Genomic DNA, 22890 nt, shown 5'->3' with positions numbered 1-22890 from the left:
TCTCTAAAATGGCAGTGCCCGCCGTGCACATGTCACAGCCCTGTAATGAGACCATGTGTTTGGCACACTCAGTGTGCTCCAAGATTACTGTTGCTTTTTAAGGGGTTCCCACAGCCCCTCACAGGTCTGTGTAGGTTCACAGGAGTCCAATGACAGGGATGAGGCATCCTGAGGGACAGGAGGCATCCAGACCAGTGAGCAGAGACACAGTGGATTCAACTCCTGGCACTCCAAGCCCATGCTGGCCCTGCGGCTGCCGCAGCTCAGCAAAGTCCCCAGGGATCACGCCTGGCTCTGTTTCCCAGGAGCTGAAACTTTATTTAGCAAAGGCTTTCAGCAGGCATCTGAGCAGAAGGGGAGCTGTGGGTACAGAGGTAAGGCTGAACCCTCACTCCCACCACACACACACGCACACACACATGCACGCACACATGGCATTCTCTTCACTCTGAGCATCAAAGGACCTCTGAACACTGACTCAGGTGAGTGTACACTGTGTACCCTGTGCGCATGTGAGCACATGTGCATGTGAGTGTGAATGTGTGCATCCTCATGGATGTGCACCTTACAGCTACGTGCAGATGCATGTGTTGCTTGTGGGCATGTATGCACGTGTGGGTACGCAGGTGTGTTTATGGATATATGCAGGAGCATAAAAGAATTCAAAAGTTGGTTCTGACCTCTCTCTCTCTCTCTCCCTTCCCACCCATTCTCCCTTCTTTTCTCTCCCTTTTCCTTTTTTCTGTAATGAAAACCAAAAAGCAACAGAGGGGACCAGAAAAGGGCCAGGGGCCTGGGACTCACCGGGCCTGGATCCAAGTCTCAGCTCCACCATTTCCCATCCCAGGGATCCTGAGCATGTCCCTTGGCTTTTCTGAGCCTCAAGGTCTCATCTGTGCCTGACACACTGTACCGCAGGACAAATATGCACAGCTCAGAGCAGCCATGTAGGGGGACTGTCCAGGCGCAGGCGCGCGGGTCAGACGGCTGGTTCGCAGCCTACTCTGTCTGTTTCCAGCAGGGATCCTGCTTGAGTGCTTTCTTGCCTTCTCTGTGCCCACGTCCTTGTCTCTACCAGCACACCCCTCACAGAGGTGCTGTGAGGATTGAGAGAATGACATGAGGACCACTCTTAGACAGTGTTTGGTACATAGTAGGAGCTTTATCAGGGGCAGGTATTTAAATGTGTATCAAAAAGCATTGAGAGAAAAAGAAGAAGAAAGCATTTAGAGTTTTCAGGAGGGATGAAAATGTTCTAAAATTGAATTGTGCTGACGGTTGTGCAAGTCTGAAAATTTACCAAAAATCATTAAATTGTACACTTGAAAGAGTTGAATTTCATGGTATATAAATTACCTCAATAAAGCTGTTTTTTCATAAAGCATTTAGAGTCAAGTCACAGAATATATGTGCAGTATCAGTGCCATTTAGGAAAAATTTTAACTACATAAAATGATACTTCCCTAATATAAATATGTATAGTAAAAATATCAAACAGGGCCTGCGATAGGGTACATCAATTTCATACTTATGCCTGATCCCTGGGTGGGAATGGGGCTCAGGAAGGAAATTTTTAATCTGTAATGTTTCATTGAATTTATATTTTTAAAAGATCAGGAAACCTGGGCATTTGTGTCATAAAGATCTGAATATGAAGGGCCAGGGAGACTTCTGCACCAGAGACACACATTGTGGGGGCTTGGGCTGGGGTGGTGACCCCCTTCCTCATGACTGTGGAAATGGTGGTGATTATGCTCATGTTTGCTTTATAAGTATTCATGATACCACGCATCTGCATTTTATGCAATTTTCTGTGTTATAGTTCACATTTTTTTTTAAGGTGAAAATGTTCATTTTGTTGGGTATGTTTTTGGGTTTGTTATGTTAATCTCTATACCCTTGTGTATTGAAATTCAGAATAATTAAAACATAACAATGACCCGCCTTGCAGGATGGGGTGAGGGTTGTGTAAAGCAATTAGCATCCTCTGTGATAACACAGGGCCCTGCCAGGGAACTGGGAGGCAGCGGGCATGGAGCACTGCCCGGGCCCTCCCTCCTCAGTCAGGGTGGCCCTGGGATCGCTGTGGCTGTCCCCAGTCCCCAGCAGGCTCCCAGACACCCTGAGCACTGGGCAGACGCTTGGCAAACGGGCCTCAGACAGCCTCCCTGATTTACCAGGCTCTCCACGTCTCCCCGCTGATGGATGACCCCCGGCGCTCCCTCCCTCCTCCCCCTAACTGCGGCTGTCTCCAAGGCCACCTGCCCGAGTGGGAGCTGCACAGGCAGGAAGGAGCTGGGCTGGTGGCAGGGCCTTGGCTCCCTCCTTCCCCGTCTGTAACCCCGAGGTCTCCCCCATAGCCGCAGCTGGGCCAAGGTGGGCCTGGCTGGTCCAGGCTGCCTATGTGCTCAGATCCCTCCCTGCAACCACTGTGAGCTGAGTGCCTGCCAGCCCTGGGCCAGGCACTGTGCTGGGTCCCTGCCCCCAAGGGGCTTGTAGACAGTCAACAATAAATAGGTAGTACTGTCCATGGTATGTGTGAGATCACGGGGAAGACAGTGCAGCTCAGAGAAGACAAACAGGGACTCTGTGGCATCTTACCACACTGATGGACAGTGACTGCAATGGAGTACTGGGGGGACTCGATAATAAGGGTGAATGTAATAACCACATTGTTTTCTTGTGAAACCTTCATAAGAGTATATATCAATGATACCTTAATAAAAAAACAATAAAAATAAAAGTTTATATTTTATCTTTAAAAAATAAAAGGTAGTGTTGTCAGGCCTGTCTAGGAGACGGCCTTGAGCTGAGATCTTAAAGATGGGAATGAGCCGCCCATGACATGATTTGGTGAAAGGATATTTTGGAGAAGGAACCGGCTAGTGCAAAGTCCCTGAGGCAGGCCAGGGCTCATGTCAGTGGGCCTGGGCAGGGCAGTGTAGGATGAAGGAAATGAAATAGATTACTCTTCAGGACTAAGTACCTGTGTTAAGGTACAGTCACCACCATGGTCATCAGAACCCAGGCAGGCCAATGGAACAGCCCCAGGAAAACCCCACCAACCTAACAGGTGGGCTTCAAGGCATGAGCCTGAGACTGAGTCCAAAGAATCCCAAGGGGCAGGAGAGGGTAAAACCACCCTCTGTGTCCCCAAGATGGGGGTGGGGGAGGCACAGAGCCTTGAGTCCTGGCCCTGCCTCAAAGTTACCTCGTGACCTGGGGCAGGGCAGGCCACATCTCTGGACCTCAGTTTCCATGTTAACAAAGATGTGCTGGGCTTATGGAGTCCCTGCCTGCTCCCAGCTTCAGAACTCTAGGGTCACGGGTGATTCCCAGGCTCCACTCTGGGCCTGGGCCTGGGCTCCCTGCAGTGGGTCCTGAGAGTTTTCCAGGGGTTTAGGGACCCATCACATTTGACCCCACAGCTCGAGCCCACAAAGATGGAGCAGTCTCTCTAGGTCCTCAAGAAATTCAACACTGCTCGAGGACAGACACTTGAGCAAAAATCACAAGTGTGAAAAGCCCTGTAATGTGGTGCCTACACAGCCATGGGGGCATTGTGGAAACACACCTGCTTGCTTCAGGGAGGTGCAGCGCCTGAGCAGGGTGCCAGGGCAGCACCAGAGTGTGCAGGGGGGCCGAGGGGGTGGGAGCAGTAGGCAGAGACCCGGGTTTGGGCACAGGGCTGTGCAGGGGGATGACAGTGTGAGCTGCGAGGACCCATCTTGTCCTGGAGTCTTTGACTCTAAATGTAGACTCAGTGAAGGGCTCCACACACTCGCCCAGAGGCAGGATGAGCCCATGGGTGGGCAGCACCCAGGGGGCATGTGGCGTTCAGCAGGGGCGTCAGGCATCTCCTTTCTCACACCCTGAGTTCCAGCGAGCTCAGCCACAGGCCATGCTGCAAACACACCACACCATCACTCTGGCCTCTGCGTGGACCCCTTCCTCCGTCCTCCACCCCCTTTGCTGGCCTCTTTCTCAGCCTTCAGGTTTCAGGAGTGAGGCCTTGCTCTCTGAACTAGCCAGCCTAGCCCTGTGGGGCTCAGGAACCCAGGAGGCAGGGACTGCCTCTGCTAACCCAACTTAGACCCCATGCTTTCCAAGGACAGCTGGGGTGAGCCAAAGGCTGGAGCTGCAGGAGGTAGGCCCCGGGCCTCTGTCCAGTAAGGGAGAGGAGCTGGCAATGCCATGGAGGACGGTAAGCAGAGCCCACAGGGTCAACCCCCAACATACCTGCAAAGAGCTGTGCTCTGTCATCTTCACCTTCAATATTTGTGGCCAACTTGGCCTGTCGATGGGGGTTGGAGGAATAGTAATTGTCACAGCCTGGAGGTGACAGGGTGAAACACATCAGGACTGGTGATGGTCAAGGGCATGGTTTCTGGGACCAAATGGCCTGGGCTCAAACGATGGCTCTGCCTCTTTCTAGTTATGAGACCTTGGACAACTGACTTACCCTCCTCTACTTAATGAAAAATATGTTGCTCTAATAATTATATGATTATTTCAATGTGCAGTAGAGAAATACAATCGACACAGTACAGACATTATTAGGACAAAGCTAACCTAAATATTTAAAGCAATTTTTAAGCAAGTTGTTTTTTAAAGAAAAACATAAGGTGAATAATAATCCAGGTCCCAGTTGAGAAGCTGGTTCGTAAGAGACAGAACATGGAGACAGCTGGTTTAGGGGCCTGGCTGGCTATGCTTTGGGCTTTCACTGGGGACCAGGGGTTTTCAGACTGTTCCTCAGTCTGGGGGGTGGGGGCAGGCAGAAAATTCAGGGCAGGTGGAGATGCACGGCCTGGCAGGCCAGAGAGTGGTCAGTAACAGCCAGGGGGTCTGAAGGACGTGCTGGGCCCGTGAGGTCGGCGCCCTCTCCCATGTCTGACCTCCCTGCCCTCTCTGAGCTGCAGATGGGGCTTAGGAAGCAGCAAAGGGCATGGTCAGGCCCCAGGCTGTGGCCATGGGAGATGGTGGCTGAAATGAAGCCCTCAGGAAGGCAGTTGGCAGCCAAGGGGTCCAGGCCTGGGGCCACAGTGTTGGCCAGCAAAGGCGGCAGGCACAGAGCGGATGGTAGGTGTGCTGGTTGGGGGAATTGGGGCACAGCAGCACATTGCGAGGGGCCTCAACAGGATTTGGGGGGACTCCACTGCCAAGGCTTGGAGGAGGGCCGGGCTGGCGCAGTGGTGGGAAAGGCCCAGGCTGCCAGAGGCCTTGTTTACAGAGGAGCAGGGATCTCCGAGGCATGAGGATGGGCTGAGAGCCAGGCCAGCAGGGGCGGGAGGCGTGGGCTGGGGAGGCTCGGAGCTTCTTGGGACATCCAGGCCAACAGCTCCATGGGGAAGGGATCCTGGGGGATAGGCAGGGATCGGCCTGGGTGAGCCCTCAGGGGCAGCATCTCCGCCTGGGGGAGGCTCCAGGAGTCACAGCATCCCTCCCCGGCCAGTCCTGCCTGGTGGACCCAGGTCCTGGCTCCCCGCTCCCGCCATCCCCAACACAGAACCACGATTAGAACTTGTCTCAGGGGCCAGAGAGTCAGACAGTGACATTTTAGGCAATTATTATTCTTTTTACTGAGGTATAGTTGACATATATTAGTTCAGGTGTACAACATGACAATTTCATAATTCGTATAGTAAGAAAAATTATTTTTCACTGTGGGCTTATTTTTTTTCCTACTTTTTTATTGTGGTAACATACATATAACATAAAATCTACCATTTTAACCCTTATGAAGTGTATAATTCCGTGGGTTAAATGGGTTCACAATATAGTGTAACCATCACCACTCTCTGTTTCCCAAACTTTCCTTCATGACCTCAAACAGAAACTCTGCACCCATAAAAACAACTCCCCATTCTCTCCTCTCCTCCGACCCTAGTATCCTCTACTTTCCATCTATAAATTTGCCTATTCTGGATATTTCCTAGGAGTGAGATCATACAGTATTTGTGCTTTTGTGTCTGTTACTTCACATGGCTTCAAGGTCCGTCCAGGTTGTCGTACAGATCAGAACTTCATTCCTGTTTAGAATGAATATTCTAGAAGCTAAGAATATTCCATTGTGTGACTATTCTACTTTTTGCTTCCCCATTTATGGGTTGAGGGATACTTTGGTTGTTTCCATTTGGGCTATTGTGAATAATGCTGCTGTGAACATCGGTGTAGAAGTATCTACTTGAGACCCTGCTGTTTAGTTTGATGGGATCTATACCTAGGAATGGAATTGCTGGATCATATGGTAATTCTATGTTTAGCATTTTGAGGAAACTGTATTGTTTTATTTGTAAACTAGCTTGGTGGGGAGGGGTAGTCTTTACATTATACTCCAGGTCTTTCTTGTAAGACTGAAATATTTCATAAGTTTTAGAAGTAGAATGTGTTAAAACTGGAAGTCACTATCTGCATTGTTGATACCTTCTATACTGTATCATTAATCCAAAGCTGTTGAAGGAACACATGTGGCCATTGGCTCTGGGTTTCAAAGTTTCCAGTTAGAGCTGCAGCCCATTCTAACCTGTTCTTAACACTGAGATCATCATTCCACTCCTGGAGACGCTTGAACAGGACCCTGGGCCCCAGGGGTGGGAACCCTGTTGGAGTGGGGGTGGGGAGCTGCCTCATCCATGCTGTCACTTAAGCTTCTGGCTACACACCCTGTCCTTTGCCAGGTTATTTCTGGAGCTTCCCCTAAGGATTCAGCATTATCCCTCTCTGGCATCTGATCTTCTACCAGAGTCAGCCTGATTCTGGGTTAAGCCCTCCTGAGAGGTGAGCCTCTCACCTTGGCCTCTTTCCAGCCTGGCAGCCTGGCCCATTGCCTGTTAGAAGGAGAAAGAGCTGTAGTCCTCCATCTGGCCCCTTGCCCTTTGGTGTGAGTCCTGGGACTGCCTTTTGTGACCTTGAGCCTGGGCTTCCATCTCTCGGCTTCACTTTTCCTCATGGACAAAGTGAGACAGGCTGGTGAGGTGAAGGGCTTACACACCTGTGGCCTGCAAACCACTGGACAGGTGTCCCAGGAGGGAAAAAGACAAGCATCTCTTTGAGCCATTCAGCCCACCAAGACAGCTCCAAGAGAACTTGGCATCTGCAAAACAGCATCATTAGGTAATTGCTAACCCCTCCCCATGGGTAGGCCTGAATGCTGGTAAATATACTGTGACAGGGGGATGTGTTTATGAGCATGTGCATAATACATTATCAGAAAGAGCTACATTTTTAATACCGCTTAATAACCCAGCTTGCCTCTCAGCAGCCATGGACTATATTGCAAGCACCTCTGCTGACTTGCTCACCTCAGCAATCCACCAAGCTTCCTGAGCCAGGGCCATTGGTGTAGGTCAAGGAAGAGGCAGTGAACAGCCAGAGTGGATGGCTCCCACATCCCTTCCTGATCTGCCCTCCATCATTGGTGTCTAAAGGAGAATGGGGCTTCATTTGTCACCAGGCCCCCTGCAACGTAGCTTGGGGTCATCACAGGGCACGTGCTCAATAAATATCTGTGAAAACATGGATTCACAAAAGCCCCTGGAAGGCCTCTCTCCATCAACCAATGACAGTGCTTAGAATTCTTCCCTTGGCCCCTCCTTTGGTTAAAACATTCCTATGAATACAGAGAAGGTTCTTTCAGCACAACATGCCAAGAGCTCCTTGAGTAATCAAGAAAGGGCAGAAACTGGGGGTAAATGTCAGGCCAGGGCCAGGGAGGGCCCTTCCTCCCAGGGCATGCAGGAACAGCCAGAGATGCCAGCAGAGGACATCCAGCCAAGTACAGGGTAGAGGTCATTTCCTCCCAAATGCCAGTTACCTACTGGAAGGGAAGGCTCTAACTGCTTGTCCTCATCAGGAAAGAAGTCACAATGACCCCAGCTCTGTATCAGACTCCCCAGCGGGACTTTGCCAAAGCACTCCAGAAATTCCAACACTGCCCCGCCGCCCAGATGTTGCACTTTGAACAGTGTGGAGGCAGCAAAACAGGCTGAGAATCATTATTAAACTATTAGCACCTCCTAACCCTGCAGTTCTCATAAAGATAATCATGCATAAGAGTAATCCACGGGGTGCTCGGAAAGACACATTTCAAGTCCTCACACACATAAGGGAGTAGGGCCCAGAGCCTGCATGGTTAATAGACATCCCAGTGGTAGAGATGCCTGGACATCCTTTGAGGAACCCACTTCTGCCTCGTTGGACAGGGGCCCCTGTGTGTGTGTGGTTGGAGGTCGGGGAGTACAGAAGTCTATTGGGAGAAGCTGGTAGTGGGGGAAATGAGGGTCATGGAGTCCTGAGGGCTCTGCCCAAGGGCAGACTCTGCCAAGCCACCCACCACAGTCTGAAAGGCAACGTGATTGATGGGGTCTGGACATGTCCAGCAGCTGACAGATCCCAACACATGCCAGCTGGCAGCCCAGCCTTGGCAATTACATTCATTTCTCAATTCACTTTCCCCAGCGTCTTCACCCAGTCCTTGCAGCCAATAGGATGAGGACAATCAATTGCTCTTCACTGGTAGAGAAACTGAGGCAGGCAAAGGGTGTAGGATGGTGGTTTGCTCTGAGACGGCAGAGGCAAGAGAATTAAAATTCACGGAATGCCTGTTGCACGCCCAGGCACTTGGTATCCATCCCTGCCTTCATTTCTCAGGAGGTTGCTTGTGGCCTCCCCAGTTTCACAGGGCAGATGGAGGCCCCAAATGAAGCAACTTTCCCAAAGTCAGATACAGGAGAAGGGAGACACTGGCTTTGAATCCAAGTCTGCCTGACTCCCCAGCCCATACCCTTTCTAGAAACTGGACACTTGCCCAAAGAACATCAATTCTAGCCCCCCTGGAACCCCTCCCATCTCAGCTGAGGTCATAGCTGGATGAACTCAGACCTCGCAGTGGCTCTCAACTCTGCCACCTACCGGAGGTTGGCCCCACCTGCGCTGCGCTGTTTCTCCAGCAGGCATCCTGGGATTCCCTGGCTGGATGTTTTAGAGGCTGAACCCTCCACCCTACTTCTTCCAGACCCTCCCCAGAGCGAGCACCAGCAGAGCCAATTGCTGTGAGCTGACCTTCCAAATGGCCAGACCCACAGAAGGTCAAGAGGCCAGGAGGAACAAGTCAGCCCCCTTCTGTCCCCACCCCCAGTGAGCACAGGGATATACCTTTGATGTCAGAAGGGCATGGGGTCAGGGGTCAGGATATCCAGGTTCTTAGTCCCAGTCACTTGGCCTCATGAAGCCTCAGTTTCCCCATCTGTAGGACGATGACAGCACTCTCTTGCTCCTCAAGTGAAGTAATTATGAAGCGATGGTTCAACATCTGTATGTTAATAGCCCATATCATTACATAATCACTATGATGCAGCCACCTCTGGCACAGAAGTCACTCTGTGCCTATTTAAGGACTATTCCCCTTAAGCATTACCAGAAATGAAAAACCCACCGTGGTAGGCTTCCAGGCTCTCCTGTCTCTTCCTTGGCCTTTCCCTCTTGGAAGACTGAACTATTCTCCCAACAGGACCCCAGATGGTATTTAGGGAGCCCCGGGCCAGCTCATTCCCTCTGCAACCCCTGAAGCTCTCAGCCCCCTCTCTCTCCCCCTCCTCCTCCTTCCTTTGGGCTGTCTCCATCCAAAGAAGAAGCCTCAGGAGGAGCTTTGGGGAACAAGGTTTCACCTGTGTTTCCAGCTCTGCTCTGACCTCCTCAACCTCTTGTAGGGGTGGGAGGGAGATGCAGAGGAGGGGGAAGTGGAAGCCTCAACAAAGCCAGGACACCTGAGTTCTAGCCCCAGCTCTGCCACCAGCCAGTGGTCACCCTGAGCAGGCCACTGCATCTGAGCTTCAGTTTCCTCACCTGCAAACTGGGAACATTATACCCTGCCTACATCATGGGGTGATATAAGGAACCAGATGGCAGCTGTGAAGCCCTTGACCGTTACTGTAGTTCTCAACTATGGGTAGTAGCTGTCACCACTAGTACAGCACTCACACATGAAGCAACATACCGTCCATCATTTCTTACCAGTCTCACCTCCCAAGGGAAGGGAGAAGAGAAAGCCAACCCCATTGAGCACCTCTTATCTGTCATGCTCTGTGCTAGGTGGCCTCGCCAAAATTCTGTGAGGTTAGCCCCATTTCACAGATGAGGAAAATGAGGTTCAGAGAGAGCAAATCATCTGCCAGAATGATGCAACTGGAAGTAACGAGGAGGCCTCCTCTCCTGTCTGCTGCCCACCCTCTCCCAAGGGAGCATGGTATGGGGGGGCACAGGCTTGTGACCCCTCATTCTGACCCACAGACGGGACTCAGGCAAGAAGATAATCATTTCTCGTATGTCAAGAGAGACCAGAGAGTAAACAGGATTCCGTCCATGACCAGGGCTTTCCAGGAACACAACTATATAAAGCAGCAGCCATGCTGGACACAACAGAGCTGTGTTCCAGGGAAGCCGGAGAGCAGCTAGGGCTGGGCCGTCTGGGATGTGTTTAGTTATCTGACCCTATGACGTGGGCCCTGCCTCTTCACCTCTGTTTCCTCCATCATTCACTGAGAAAGTCTCCTCTGCCCGTGCCCTCCCTGCCCTCAGCTGCCTGCCCATCCAGCTTTCTGTCAGGGTTCTCACCCACCCGGTGCCCATGCGGGAGGGGGCTGGGTCCCTCAAACCAGTCACTGAGCAAGTGAGAGGGCGACTCAGGTGACAGAGTGTGTGTTTCTATGTGACCTGAGAGGAAGTGTGCTAGCAATGACCTTGGACAGATGAGGATGAACATGTCCCGGTAGTGTGTTAGCACCCGGTAGTGTGTTAGCAGTCTGTCCCCCAATCCTAGGAGTGTGGCTGGCTGTCCTGTTAGTTGTGGGGGGATGGGTGTGAACTGTGCCCTGAGTCCCCTGCTCACTTCTGTGGGTGTGTTCGTGTGTCCTCTTAGGCATGTTTGGAGGCATGGAAGACTGTCCCCCTGACCACCTCTACGCGTGTGAGCTAGTGAACCGCAGCAACCTCAACCTACTCTGCCGGTACATATATTTGTGGTGTCCTGCAGGTGTGAGCCAGTGGGCGCTTCTGCCGAGTGCACACATATGCGTGTGCTTGAAGTGTTCTTGCACACCTGCGTGTGGCCTGTGAGAGCAAACGGACCCCAGCAAGTGGCAGTAAGCGCGGAAATGAGCGAGCGTGCGTCCGCGGGTGCCGGCCCGGCTCTCAGCTCGCCCCTCCAGTGCGCGTGAGTGGAAGGCTTCCAGCTGGCCTGCCCGCCAGTGTGTGCACGCGCGGGGTCCCGGGCCGGCGTGCGCGCCGGTGTGAGTGCCAGTGAGTGCGGCGCCACTCGGCGCCGCTCGCTCCGCTCCGCGCCCGCCCGCGCAGCCCGCACCCTCACACTGCTTGGTTGCTACCGGGTGACGCGAGCTGGGCCCGCCCCCTGCCTGCCAGCCCCTGCACTCACTCGCGCCCGCCGCCGCCGAGCAGGCAGTAGCCGCGTCAGGGCCGTCCGGGGGCGCCGCCGGCGATGCCCGCAGTCCCCGCCTCGCCCCGCCGGGCTCGCTGAGCCGCCCCCTGGCCGGGGCCGCGCCGAGCCAGGCCGGGCCGCGCCCGGGCGGGGCCGCGCTGCCTGCATGACCCTCCGGCGGCGCGGGGAGAAGGCGACCATCAGCATCCAGGAGCATATGGCTATCGACGTGTGCCCCGGCCCTATCCGGCCCATCAAGCAGATCTCCGACTACTTCCCCCGCTTCCCGAGGGGCCTGCCCCAGGCCGCGGGGCCCCGCGCCGCTGCGCCCCCGGACGCCCCCGCTCGCCCGGCCGCGGCTAGCGCCAGCCGCCGCAGCCCCTCCGACGGCGCCCGCGACGACGACGAGGATGTCGACCAGCTCTTCGGAGCCTACGGCGCCAGTCCTGGCCCTAGCCCCGGCCACAGCGCTGCACGGCCGCCCGCCAAGCCGCCGGAGGACGAGCCGGACGCCGACGGCTACGAGTCCGACGACTGCAGTAAGTTTCCAACTCGCCGACTTCCCGCCCCTCCCCTGGCTCGGCCTCGCGCGCGCCCCCTTGACCTCGCTTGGCCCTTGGTCCCCCTGCGGTCTCCCGGTTTCCCTCGGGTGTACCCCGCCGGGTCGCAGCCCCCTCGCCTGCTCCGAGCGCTCTCCATTCGCCCTGCAGAACCAGCCCGACACCTCCCCGGAGCCGGACTGGAGAGGTGGGAAGTTTGGGGGCGCTCCCTGGGGATGTCCCACTTCCGGGGCCTGGCTCCCCGGAGCCAGCGCCGCGCCCCCTCTCGGCCCGCCCGCGGGGAGCTTTAGCGCGGGCGGCGGCTTTTGTTCCCGGGAAGGGCGGAGCTGCGCCCTGGGGAGACACCAGTTGCTGCCGGCCGCGCGGTCGCTCCCATCCCCAGATTCCGCTGCGGGTCGGCCCCGCGGCCGAGGGTCCGGGCTGGGCCGGGGGGCGGAGGGGGCCCAGGCCTGGCCGGCCTCGCGAGTGGGCCTGGCGGCTCGCGGAGCGCGGCGGCTTTGCTGGCGCGCGGGCCGAGGACCAGAGGACCGCCGTGCCGCTTGTCCTTTGGAAAAACCTTGGCGGTGCCTCCTCCCGCGTCCGTGGGGCCCGCCACTGCGCTCGCCGGGCCGCCGACCTTCGCCCACCTGTTACGCCCAATTCCCTCGGCCAAAAAGGACCCCTCAGCCTCGCTGGGCTGAGCCCCAAACTCCAGGGAGTAGGCAAGCGCTGGGGTCGCCGGGGGAGAGGCCCGGCCAGCAGACGCCCCTCAATTTTGGGTCTCAGAGGATACCTGCCCCGCCCGACCCGTGGGAGGGGAAACCGGGGCTGAAGCGGTCGCCAGCCCCTGTATAATAGATTTGCGCGGGATGGGGGTGGGGATGGGGGGGTGCGCTGCTCGCGAGGTCTCCAGCCCAGCTGTAGCCCCAGCCGCGTCATTCAGACCAGGAAAACCAGCGGCAAACGTCAGCTCTGGCCCAGTTGTGGACCTTTCGGGGCGGGGGTCGCTGTCAGGGCTGTGTCAAGGCCCGCCTGGCCCCTCCCCCACGCGCACAGTGCAGTGAAGAGTGGCTGCGCTGGGCTCGGGTGCTCAACGGGCCTGGGGCCGGGGGGCCTGGATTTTCCCTGAGCATAGTGACCCTGGAAGCTTCAGGTGAAGGTTACCAGTGCTACTGGGGAAAGTGGCAGACCTCTCATCGCCCTACTTAGGGGGGGCCCTGGAGGTGTGAGCACGAGGAGGCCTTTCAACCATGGTGGGGACTGTGTGTGCTCTGCACTTTCTCAGGGCTGGATTGCAGCCCTCTGGCCAGAGCCCAGCCTGTTGAGGCCCTGTGGCTGGGCACGGGGACAGGGAGCAGTCCTCTCCCTCCCCTCACTGCCAGCCTGGGGAGATCGGGTGGAGAGAGTTTATTGCCCTCAAGGCCTGTGCCCTGAACCTTTCCCACCCCCAGCCCCTGGTACCCCCTCATTTGCTGTGCTTCTGAACAGACCCTAACTGGGCAGGCACCATGTCACCCCTTTGAATTCCCTGAATCAAAAGCTTCACCCAGGAGAAGGGGTAGGGAGCTTGTTCCCATTTCCAGCCTCCTTCCTGCTACCCCAGGGAGGGAGAGGGCAGGGCAGGGCTTCCACCTGAGATTTAGGCTCCCATCCTGGGCCACCAAGGGCCCATCTGCTTGATGCACAGCTGTGAGGTGCGGTACCTGGTCATTTCTTTTGGCAGACCCTGAACGCACAAGCAAGGGGGGAACCAGAAGATCCCAAGCCCTGGGCCAGACTGCCCCACTTCTAGTCTGTCAACTCAGCAGTGTTCACCGAGCATTGTCCTAGCAGCGGGAAGCAGGGCACAGAGCAACAGTGTGGGTCTCTGGCCCCAGAGAGCTCGTGTGTCCCAGCAGGGGCAGATTCACTTGGGGTCAGCCATAGAAGGCAGTCCTGGACACAGCCTTGACAGCCTGAACTGCGGGCTGGCCACACCCGTGTCACCAGGGCACTCTGCTGAAGAGCTAAGGAGGAAGGTGTGGGGCTGAGCCAGGGCCGGCTTGGGTCCCTCGCCCCCTTCAAGGGGCATCCCACCCTGGGCTTGGATCCCATCAGTGGCTGAGAAATCTTGGCTCCTGCTGGTGAAGGACCTGCAGGTTCTGGGGTGAAACTCCTCTCCACCCACCCCAGGCCACACACCCCCTCTCAGCTCTGACAACCAGATCCCTGAAATAAGCCTAAATGATTCAAGCCAGATGGTTCATTACGGCTTTAGCCAGGGTTATGCTATTTGTGCCCTAATTATTGGATTATCTCTGGTCTAACAAAAAGAAATTAGGGTGGTTGCTCTGTTGTCCAAGGCCAAGAGTGAAGTTCTGTTTATTTCTTTAGCCTTTGTTTCCTTCTCTTTAAAGCTCATCCTTTATTAAGTCACTCCAAGGCACAAGCAAAAAATTCATGTGTTCCAAACTGATCTGATGGAGCAACAGTGGTGGGGAGAAAACTCAATGAATGTTGGAGTTAGAAGTGCCCCCAGCACCCACCCCTCCCAGTTTTCCATGGTGTGGCCTGGCTGAACTGGCCTCTGCTGCCTTTGCCCCACCCTCTGCCTGCACTGCTCCCCGCCTGAGATGCTCTCCCAATCCAGCACATTCTTCAAAGCTGTAATGACTAGCATGTTTGGGGCTGCAAGTAACAGAAACACACGGTGCCTTAAACAATGAGGACTGTTGAGGTCATGTGACCCTGGAGGAAATTTATGCAGCAGCTCATCAGCAACAGCAATGGTGATGGTTCTGTCCATCTTGGCACTCGGCCCTGCTCTTTTCCTCTTAGGCTAACCTCCCTTGTGGCTGCTGCAGGTCACATGTAACAATAGGATCCTACATTTGATCAGGACCAGTTTCTTTGCCCCTTTCTCAGTTCAAGAGCGAGGAAACCTCTGAGTCCCCAGGAGACCTGTCCTTCTGTCTCATTGGCCAGAATTGCATCACATGCCCATACTTACACCTGCCCCTGTGTGACTCAGCTGGGGCTGGGTCAGAACTGAGGCCCATGGAGGCCTGAAACAAGGATGGATAGGAGGAATCACTGTTAGACCAGCCCCAAGGGCCCTCAGCTGGAAGCATTTTCCGGTCCCCACTGGCAATGATTACCCCTTCCTTGGAGCCCAGTTGTGTTCTGCCTCGACCTAATTTTTATGCACTCAACATTACAGAACCAACTATGTCTCAGGCACTGTGCTGGGCACAGAGATTCAAGAATGCCTGGGACACAATCTTTGACATCAGGGAGTTCAGGGAAACCGAGACACTCAAGCAGCCTAGCAGTGAGGACAAGGAGGCAGGAACGCAAACAGGAAGCTCTGGCTTGCACAGCATTCACCCACAGAGAGGGCTGTGCCTCATAGCTGGGAGGAAGGAGGAGGCTGACTGGCAGAGTGGAAGGAGGCACGGGCGGTGCTCCTGGCAGAGGGCCTGCCATGTGCACAGGTGAAGAGGTGTGGGAACATAGCCCAGGAGAGGCACGATAGGAGAGTCAAGTGGCTGAAGCAAGGGGAAAGGTGCCTGATGAGGCCAAAGTGGTCATATCACAGAAGGCCTCAGATGCCACACCAAGGAGTGGGAACTGAATCCAGGAGGCAGTGGAAAACCTTCGAACAATTTAAAGCAGGGGCATGAAGAGATTCATAAAGTCCTGACCCTCTGCCTCTGAGCTGCTGGGCTCTGAGCCGTTGTAGAGCTCATCATTCCTCTCTGTGACCCCCTGCAGTGCCTGGCTCTGTGCCTCAGTTTCCCCTACTATGAAATGCTTTCCCCTCAGGCTTGATCATTTTCTGTGGTTCTTTCCAGTTTTTTGTTTTTGTTTTTGTTTTTTAAGCTTTTTGAGAGACTGCCATTTTCCAGGAAAAAAAAATAACAACATAAAAAATGGGCAGATTTCTATTCCCAAGGGTGTACAGGTGAGGAAAGTCTAGGTGCAAACCAAGGTCAAAATGGTGCTGTCAGTCAACATCAGCAGAGCAAAGGGATGTTCAGCCTTGGAGGAACCAACAGGGGCTTGAGCCTGATTTGCTCTGAATTAGCCCCATTAAAGCTCTATAATCATCAACAAGCAGGTGACAACTCTCGGAAGGCCCATTAGTGACCAACCATCATTATTCTTCCAAGGATGTAAACTTTAGCCAGGACATGTGATTTGAGTGGCTCAAGGCCAGGCCCCTGTGGCTCACACAGACAAGCAGCTGCACCTGCCCTTCAGGCCCTCCTCACCCACCCACAAGCCCTGCACAGGCCCCTGCTGGCTGCCCCTGAGCCCTCCCCGCTCCTAACAGCTACTCTGCTTCTCCCTCACTTCTCCATTGCATTCTCCTAAGATTTCAGCTGAAGGAAGTGGCAAACAAATTTTGGAAGCCACTAAGCTTTCAGGAAGGATGGACATGAAGAGAGCTGGATTCTGTGTCCAATTCCACTGTGCCACCCTGACAGGGTCACCTTCCCTCTCTGAGCCTCATTTCTCTGAGTGAGAAATGAAGACTTCGGACCGTAAGAACCCTAAGAGAGCGCCACCACCAGAAGTCTCTAAAAATGGTAACCGAGCTTCTGTTTATAAGCAACTGCTTACAAAACTTCCTTGGAGTTCGAAGAAACTCATCAATCCCATCCTGGGGTGGCACCAAGCGTGCTGTTCCTTCCCTGGAAGTGATAACAGATGGTGGTTCCACTGAGCAGCACCAGGCCCTCCTTAAACAGGGGTGTCTGTAGAGCCAATGGTAGGGGCTCCCCCTCACCTCCCAGAGCTGTTTCCCAGTGAGGAGCAGGTGGCCCCGTGCCTCCCTGGCTTGTCCTTCTCTGGGACCGGGAAATGGGCAGAGACCATAGAGTGTGCATTTTAACACGTGGGCCTTGCACCGAATCCTGGCCTTGGTGAGCAGCTGGAGAGCAAGTTGGTTTGAATGGACCGGCCTCGTGGATCGAACATCTGCTTTTTGCTGGTGTCACAGGCGTGGTGGTGGCATGCATGGTCCCTGCCCTCAGGAGGCTAATGTTTTGGGGGGAGCAAGCCATGGGTAGGCCTGAACTAAACAGCAGGCTAATTTGCTGTCATGTAAAACCAACAGCTTTAGAGGAAATTATTACAAAAGTGTAGACCAGAGGAATCTTGGGCCGGTGGCTGCGTTAGTCATGGCAGGCCCGGTGATGCATACTTCACAGCACCCTCACCTGCCCACCTGCATAGATGAGAGCTGTGATGCAGCTTGCACGGAAGCACGTATGCTTAGGAAAACGTGCTGTAGGCTCCATGCAAGGCCTAGTGGCTCTTAATTTGGTCACAGTTCTAGCAAGTATTCTCACCTGGTTTCATAGAAGATGCAAGTAACTAGTGAATAGGAGGCCGAGCTGTGTGCTGCCAGGGCCAAGTGCTCTCACAAGACGTTCAGGCTGATGGCAAAGGAGGCAGAAAAATGAAGAAAACCTCAAAAAGAGAGGCCACCCGGGGTCACTTGGTGGCAGAGTTGTCTCACGCTCCCTTCTGGGTCCAGGCTATGACTGTGACACACAGAACAGTACTTGGAGTCATAGCAGTGACTCAGGTTGTTCAGAAGAGTGTAAATGACCTTTCGCATATTCTGTGCACAGAGGCTGGGAGGAGAGTGATCCAGTTTGGAACTAGTTCATCCCAGAAGGTGTCTCAGAGGGGCAAGTACAGTTATCTAGAAAAATCACCAAAATGGATCTGCCCGCTCTGTAATTATCTCCTGAGCACTTTCCATGCCCGGGCACTGTGTTAGGGCACAGTGCTGTGAGGGGAGGCTGTGGCGTCTCCATTCCACGGGCTAGAAACCGAGGCACAAAGAGGCTACATAAGCTATGTAAGGGCAGGCGGCAAGGGGGCACGGAGCCAGATTTGGACCCAGAGGCAGATGTCAGAGGGTGGGTCTTGTACCCCACATGTGCCCCCCAGGAGGGAACAGACACTGAGTGTCTGCCTTGCTGCAGAGCTCCTGTGCCCTTATCTCAGAATACAGGGCAACTCCACACTTGGGTCTTAGTTTGCCCATTTCTCTGCAGACCCCAAACTTGGCCCTGCCTGGGCCCCTGCACTGGCCCAGAGACCCACTGAACATATGGCCCCTGTGGCATCTGCTCTGCCGGTGTAGCACAAAAGCACCTGTGGACAAGATGTAAACAGATGAACATGGCTGGATGTGGCCAGCAGGACTCAGTTTGATCTAGACCCATGGTGGGCACCCCTGGCCTGAAGAATGGAGCCCTGCCCTGCCCCCAGCATCACCTCAGCCACTCAGGCCGCCACCCTTCAGTTGTCCTGTGGTTGAATGCCAGCCCCACTGCACCCTGGCCTGCTTCCACCATCCAGGCTCAAGTGAAGTGTCTCCTCCAGGAAGCCTTCCCTGATAGCCCCAGTTCACATCAAGGCCAGTCATTCCCCCGTGGATCCCACCATGGCTCCTGCCCCACCAACCGTTGTAGCAAATTCCTTTCATCTTTTCCTCCTATTAAGCTGTGCTTTCCCTGGGGCAGGAGCCCTGCCGTTTGATATCGTTATCCCTAAAGTTGGGATAAAGTGCGGATCAGCCAGTCAGCCCAGCCAGCCTGCAGTCTGAGGAGCCCTGTGTCTTCTTTCTTCTCACACCATCCTTGGAGCCTGGTTGGCATTTGCACGAGGCTGGGAGAGGGACAGGAGCAACTTTAGCTGAGTGCCTACTCTATGGGCACCTCGTGGACCAGCCATGGGCTGGGCCCCACAGGACAGCACAGGAGTTAGGGGCCGGGACTGTGGTGCTGACCGCCTGGGTTTGACTCTTGGGCCACCATGCGGCTGAGGTACTGACCCAGCCTCTCTGAGCCTCCACTCATCTGGGAAGCAGGGAGAATGCTGCTCAGCATCTGAGATTATTGGGACTGGGAACCTGGTAGGGGGGCCGCACAGTAGGTGCTCAGTTGCTAGCTGTTGCCATGGACAGTGTAACAACTCATCTGACCACATGGGGTGGGTGAGGCTTCACCATGCAGCCAGTGCGTGGCCACAGCCCTCCTCTGTCCATAGCCGCCCTGGGCACACTGGACTTCAGCCTGCTCTATGACCAGGAGAACAACGCTCTCCACTGCACCATCAGCAAGGCCAAGGTAGGCCCCCGCCACCCCCTGTGCCCAGGACCAGGTCCCGCAGGAGGCGCTGTGCCGAGGCCAGCCCCCGCCATTTCCTGCACAGGCCTGGTGGTCCCGTGCTGTGCAGGTGCAGGCTGGGGAGAGAACTCTTGCTTAAATCATCTCAGTGGCCCCAAAAAGCCCTGTATAGCCAGGTGCTCGGGGGAAGGAGTAGAACAAAGAACCGGGAAGAGAATGAGAGGATGAAGGTGGGGTGGGGTAGCTTCCAGGGGGCAAAAGGCCCCCGAGCTGAGGGGGCAGGGGAGAGAGGAAAGGGGGGAGGTGACAGGCCAAGAGGGAGAGTTGCACTGAGATGCCTCTGGCCCCCAAAGCTCCCAGACCTCCCAGCCTTGCCCAGGAGTGGGTGGGCGCTGGCCGCTGCCCCCACTCCAGGCAGGGGGTTAATCTCTTGTCAAGTCCAGGCCTCAGCGGAGCTCTCTGGGCTGGGGCCATGGGTGTCTGCGAGACCCACTGTGACCCTGTCCCTGGGAGAGGCATGTGCCAGCTCTGTGTTCTCAGTGTGTTGTTCCCTTCATCCCCCATGTGTTGCTCCCTCTGGGAGGAAGGTGCCAAAGCTGATGTTCTCTCGGAAGGTAAGGGCAGCAGTGTGGCCCAGTAGAACCTCCCAGTAGAGCTGTGGAAGGGTCCGGGCCTGGCGCAGAGTAAGGAGCTTCCAGCAGAACGGCCTGGGCCCAGCCCGCTTCAGTCCCCAACTCTTGAGCTTGCTTCTCTGTCCCTCCCTCCCTCGCACCCTGCCCATTGCTCTGCCCGCCCAGAGGGACAGGCTGCCTGCCTGGTACTGCCCGGCCTGGCCTGGGCTACCACGCAGGGACTGCTGTGGCAGGGCTGAGCCATGTCCACACTGGGCATCCAGAGCCCACATGCCCCATCCCCACCTCCACCCTCTCCTCTGGGAGCTGCTCGGACTGGGATGCAGGGCACTGCCCACCTTGCCTTGACCTGCCCCTAGGTGTAGAGCCTGGAAGTCTGGTGGCCCCCAGCCATGCAGGGTCCGGGCAGATCTCTTCCCCTCCTTCTCCATCCGGCTTTGTAGTTGTCCGGGTGGGGAACTGAGAATGGGCACCGGCTGCCAGGCCGCACTGGCCAGAGCCACCCCTCCTCCCCACCCCAGGCCCCTGGGCCCCTCCTGTGTTGAATGCCCTGCCTCCCTACCTGGGCTCTAGATGGACTGTGGGTGCACCAGGGTGTGTGTGTGGGTGTGTGCATGGGTCTCAGGGCACCTGTGTGTGCACACGTGTGTGTTCCATTTGTGGTGGCATTGGAGGTGGGGGATGGGAGGACCCCGAGCACAGCAGTTCCCCCATTCTCTGGTTCATCCTCTGCTTGGATCCAGTTTTGCAGGGGAGAGGGTGGTGCAGGCATGGGAGGGGCTGGAGCTGTGGACTGGTGTTCGAGGAGGAGTCCTGGAGGGTGAGGAGACTGGAGCAGAGCTGACAGCTGGTGCCCCTTGGGGGCTCTGGGAGAAGGCCAGATGCTCAGGGGTTGGACCCTAGCTTAGCCACCAGAGCAGCCCCAGTTTGCTCATCTGTAAAATAGGGTTAATCATCCCGGCTGCTGGCATTAAGTGCTTAGGACCTGTGGCCGTCTTGAGGACTATGCTGCTGGGAGGCGCCAACCCGGCCCCACAAACATGGAGGGCGCAGGCTCACATATCCACAGAGGCACTGGGGAAACTCCAGCAGAACACCAGTCCTGGGCACTTTGTGGGAAAGGGCAAGAGGCCAGGAGGAGGGACTGCATTTGGAAGGGCCACTTCATTGCCATGGGTAGTGACACAAAGCCTCTGAGCTGATCCTCATCCCAGAGCCGGAGCCCCAGCAGCTCAGACACCTGCACCCCAGCCCTTTTTGTGGCATCTTCAGGGACCTGGCATGTAAAGGGGAGCAAACGTCCCACCAGCCAGGCCCTGCATGAGCGTTTCCTCCTCTACTCCCACTCCAGCTCTAGGAAGCAGGAACTATTAACCCATTTCACAGATGGTAAAGTAGAGGCTCAGGGGACAAAGTAATTCATTCCCTTACCCAGCTAGTAAGTGCAGGGGTTGAGATCTGAACCCAGGCCAGCCTGGCTCTCAAACCTGTGTGCCCCTTCCCCATAGCAGAACAGTGGCTGGGTGGAAGCCCCCACCTCAATCTCAGCCCTGCTCCCCTCAGCTTCTCTAAATCAAGGTTGGGGGTGCCTTTGTGAGCAGACCTGCCATGAGCAACCAACTGGTGGCTCATCTTTGATGTCGTGGGTTGCCAGCTCTGCCCTGCTAGAGCCACAGCTGCCGCCCTACGTGCCTGTGCGCCTGTCGTCCCGGAAGAAAAAGGATGCAATTTTCAGAAAGAAGAGCAAGCATGAGGTCAACTAAGCCCCTGTTTATGGTTCCATTGGTTCCCTGCTTTGATGGATTGCTCAGTTAGTGAGGGGTGCCATCTTGTGGACGGACCCTCCGTGCCTGGCCAGGTTGTGTGGCCTCCATGGAAACAGACTGTCAGGGAGCTATGGCAAGTCCAGAAACAAATTAAGCCTGGTCTTCTGTGCTTCTGCAGAGCTCCGTCCTCAGCTCCTTACTGGTCTTGCTCCCTTCAGACTCTGAGCCCTGTGCTCAGTTCCCTTTGGAGTCCGTCATACCTGCACCCAGCCCCACTTACACGACTCCATGGAGCTCACAGGTGGTGGAGTCCCCACCCTCTGGGTGTCAGGTTCCCCACTGCTCATAGGGCATAAGAATACCTCTCCCTCAGCACTGTTTTCAGGAGCTTCTTTCCTGTGAGCGCCTCTTTGTAAAAGCTGCCCTGTGGGAAGTCCTGTCTGGGTCCCTGCCACTCAGTCCTGCTGAGGTGAGGTCCCGGAGCCTCGAGCTGCCAGTTCAGTGAGCTCCCCCGGTGGGCATGTTCCCCTGAGCCCACGCCGCCCTGGGCGTCCCACCTGCAGCATGAGGATGTCGAGGCCTACACTTCTCCAGGCGTAGGTGGGGGGCCACTGCTATTTCCCCGACACCCCTGCCTTCCTAAAGAGGAGTAATTGCCCCTCTGGGCAGCCCCTCCTGGGCCAGTGGGCAGCTTCAGCCCTACACACTGAAGAGCAAGACCAGTAAGGAGCGTGAGGACCGAGCTCTGCTGAAGCACAGGAAAGACATCTTCCTGTGGCTACAGAGGAAGCATGTGGATGAGAGGACAGAGGGTCGGTGAGGGAGTCACTGTTTGGTGGGTGGAGGCAGGGAAACAGGAGCCGGCAGAGCCTGGCCGTAGCGGGGTAATGAGGGCCCCTCTCCGGGAAAGGTGAGTCACCTGGCCTCCATGACAAGGAGCGTAGGAAGAGCAAGCTGGTCCGACAAAGGTGCCTGTGACACTTGCGCTGGCTGGGCCAGGACACTGGGGGAGGGGAGACTGCACCAGCACTGAGCCATCCTCACTCGCCCGTTATGAGCGCGTGGGCCTAACGGGCTTCAGTGAAGAGGGTCATCAATGGATCCAGACAGGAGACCTGGGGACAAGGAATGCCTGTCAATCCAGGTGCCTGGAGGCGCTCTGAGACCCCACCCGCAATTCACACTGTTTGCTGTTTTCAGGGCCTGAAGCCGATGGACCACAATGGGCTAGCGGACCCCTACGTCAAGTTGCACCTGCTGCCAGGAGCCAGTAAGGTGAGGGGTCTGCCTGAGCTCTGCCCACTGAGACGAGGGGCCAGCCTGGGCTTGCAAGGGCGCCCGGGGAGGCCCGCAGCTCCCACACCCTCCAGACCCCCCAGCAGCCTCAAG

General features: G+C 55.7%; 2 protein-coding genes across 14 annotated transcripts in view; both read left to right on the top strand.

Annotated features, from left to right (window-relative positions):
* Window positions 1-11171, top strand: part of RPH3AL (rabphilin 3A like (without C2 domains)) — a 165160-nt gene extending 153989 nt beyond the window's left edge. Inside the window, exon 7 of one of the 2 annotated variants that reach the window (XM_073235055.1) lies at window positions 11033-11171. In XM_073235055.1, coding sequence (XP_073091156.1) covers window positions 11033-11115 — 83 coding nt within the window. In that variant the 3' untranslated portion in view covers window positions 11116-11171. The remainder of the gene's footprint in view (window positions 1-11032) is intronic. The other variant, XM_073235051.1, reaches the window with a different exon arrangement.
* Window positions 11172-11600: 429 nt separating this feature from the next.
* Window positions 11601-22890, top strand: part of DOC2B (double C2 domain beta) — a 33780-nt gene continuing 22490 nt past the window's right edge. For all 12 annotated transcript variants that reach the window (XR_005062481.2, XR_005062479.2, XR_005062476.2 and 9 more), the window contains exons 1-3: window positions 11601-11973; window positions 19024-19103; window positions 22702-22776. Coding sequence is in view for 1 of the 12 variants with exons in the window: in XM_017656140.3 (XP_017511629.3) it covers window positions 11601-11973; window positions 19024-19103; window positions 22702-22776 (528 nt within the window). In the remaining 11 variants the exon portion in view is untranslated. The remainder of the gene's footprint in view (window positions 11974-19023; window positions 19104-22701; window positions 22777-22890) is intronic.

This window comes from Manis javanica, chromosome 4 (assembly GCF_040802235.1).
Source record: "Manis javanica isolate MJ-LG chromosome 4, MJ_LKY, whole genome shotgun sequence".
In the NCBI taxonomy this organism is placed as follows: Eukaryota; Metazoa; Chordata; class Mammalia; order Pholidota; family Manidae; genus Manis; species Manis javanica.
The sequence above is the reverse complement of the archived record's forward strand: the minus strand, read 5'-3'. Positions and strand labels throughout refer to the sequence as shown.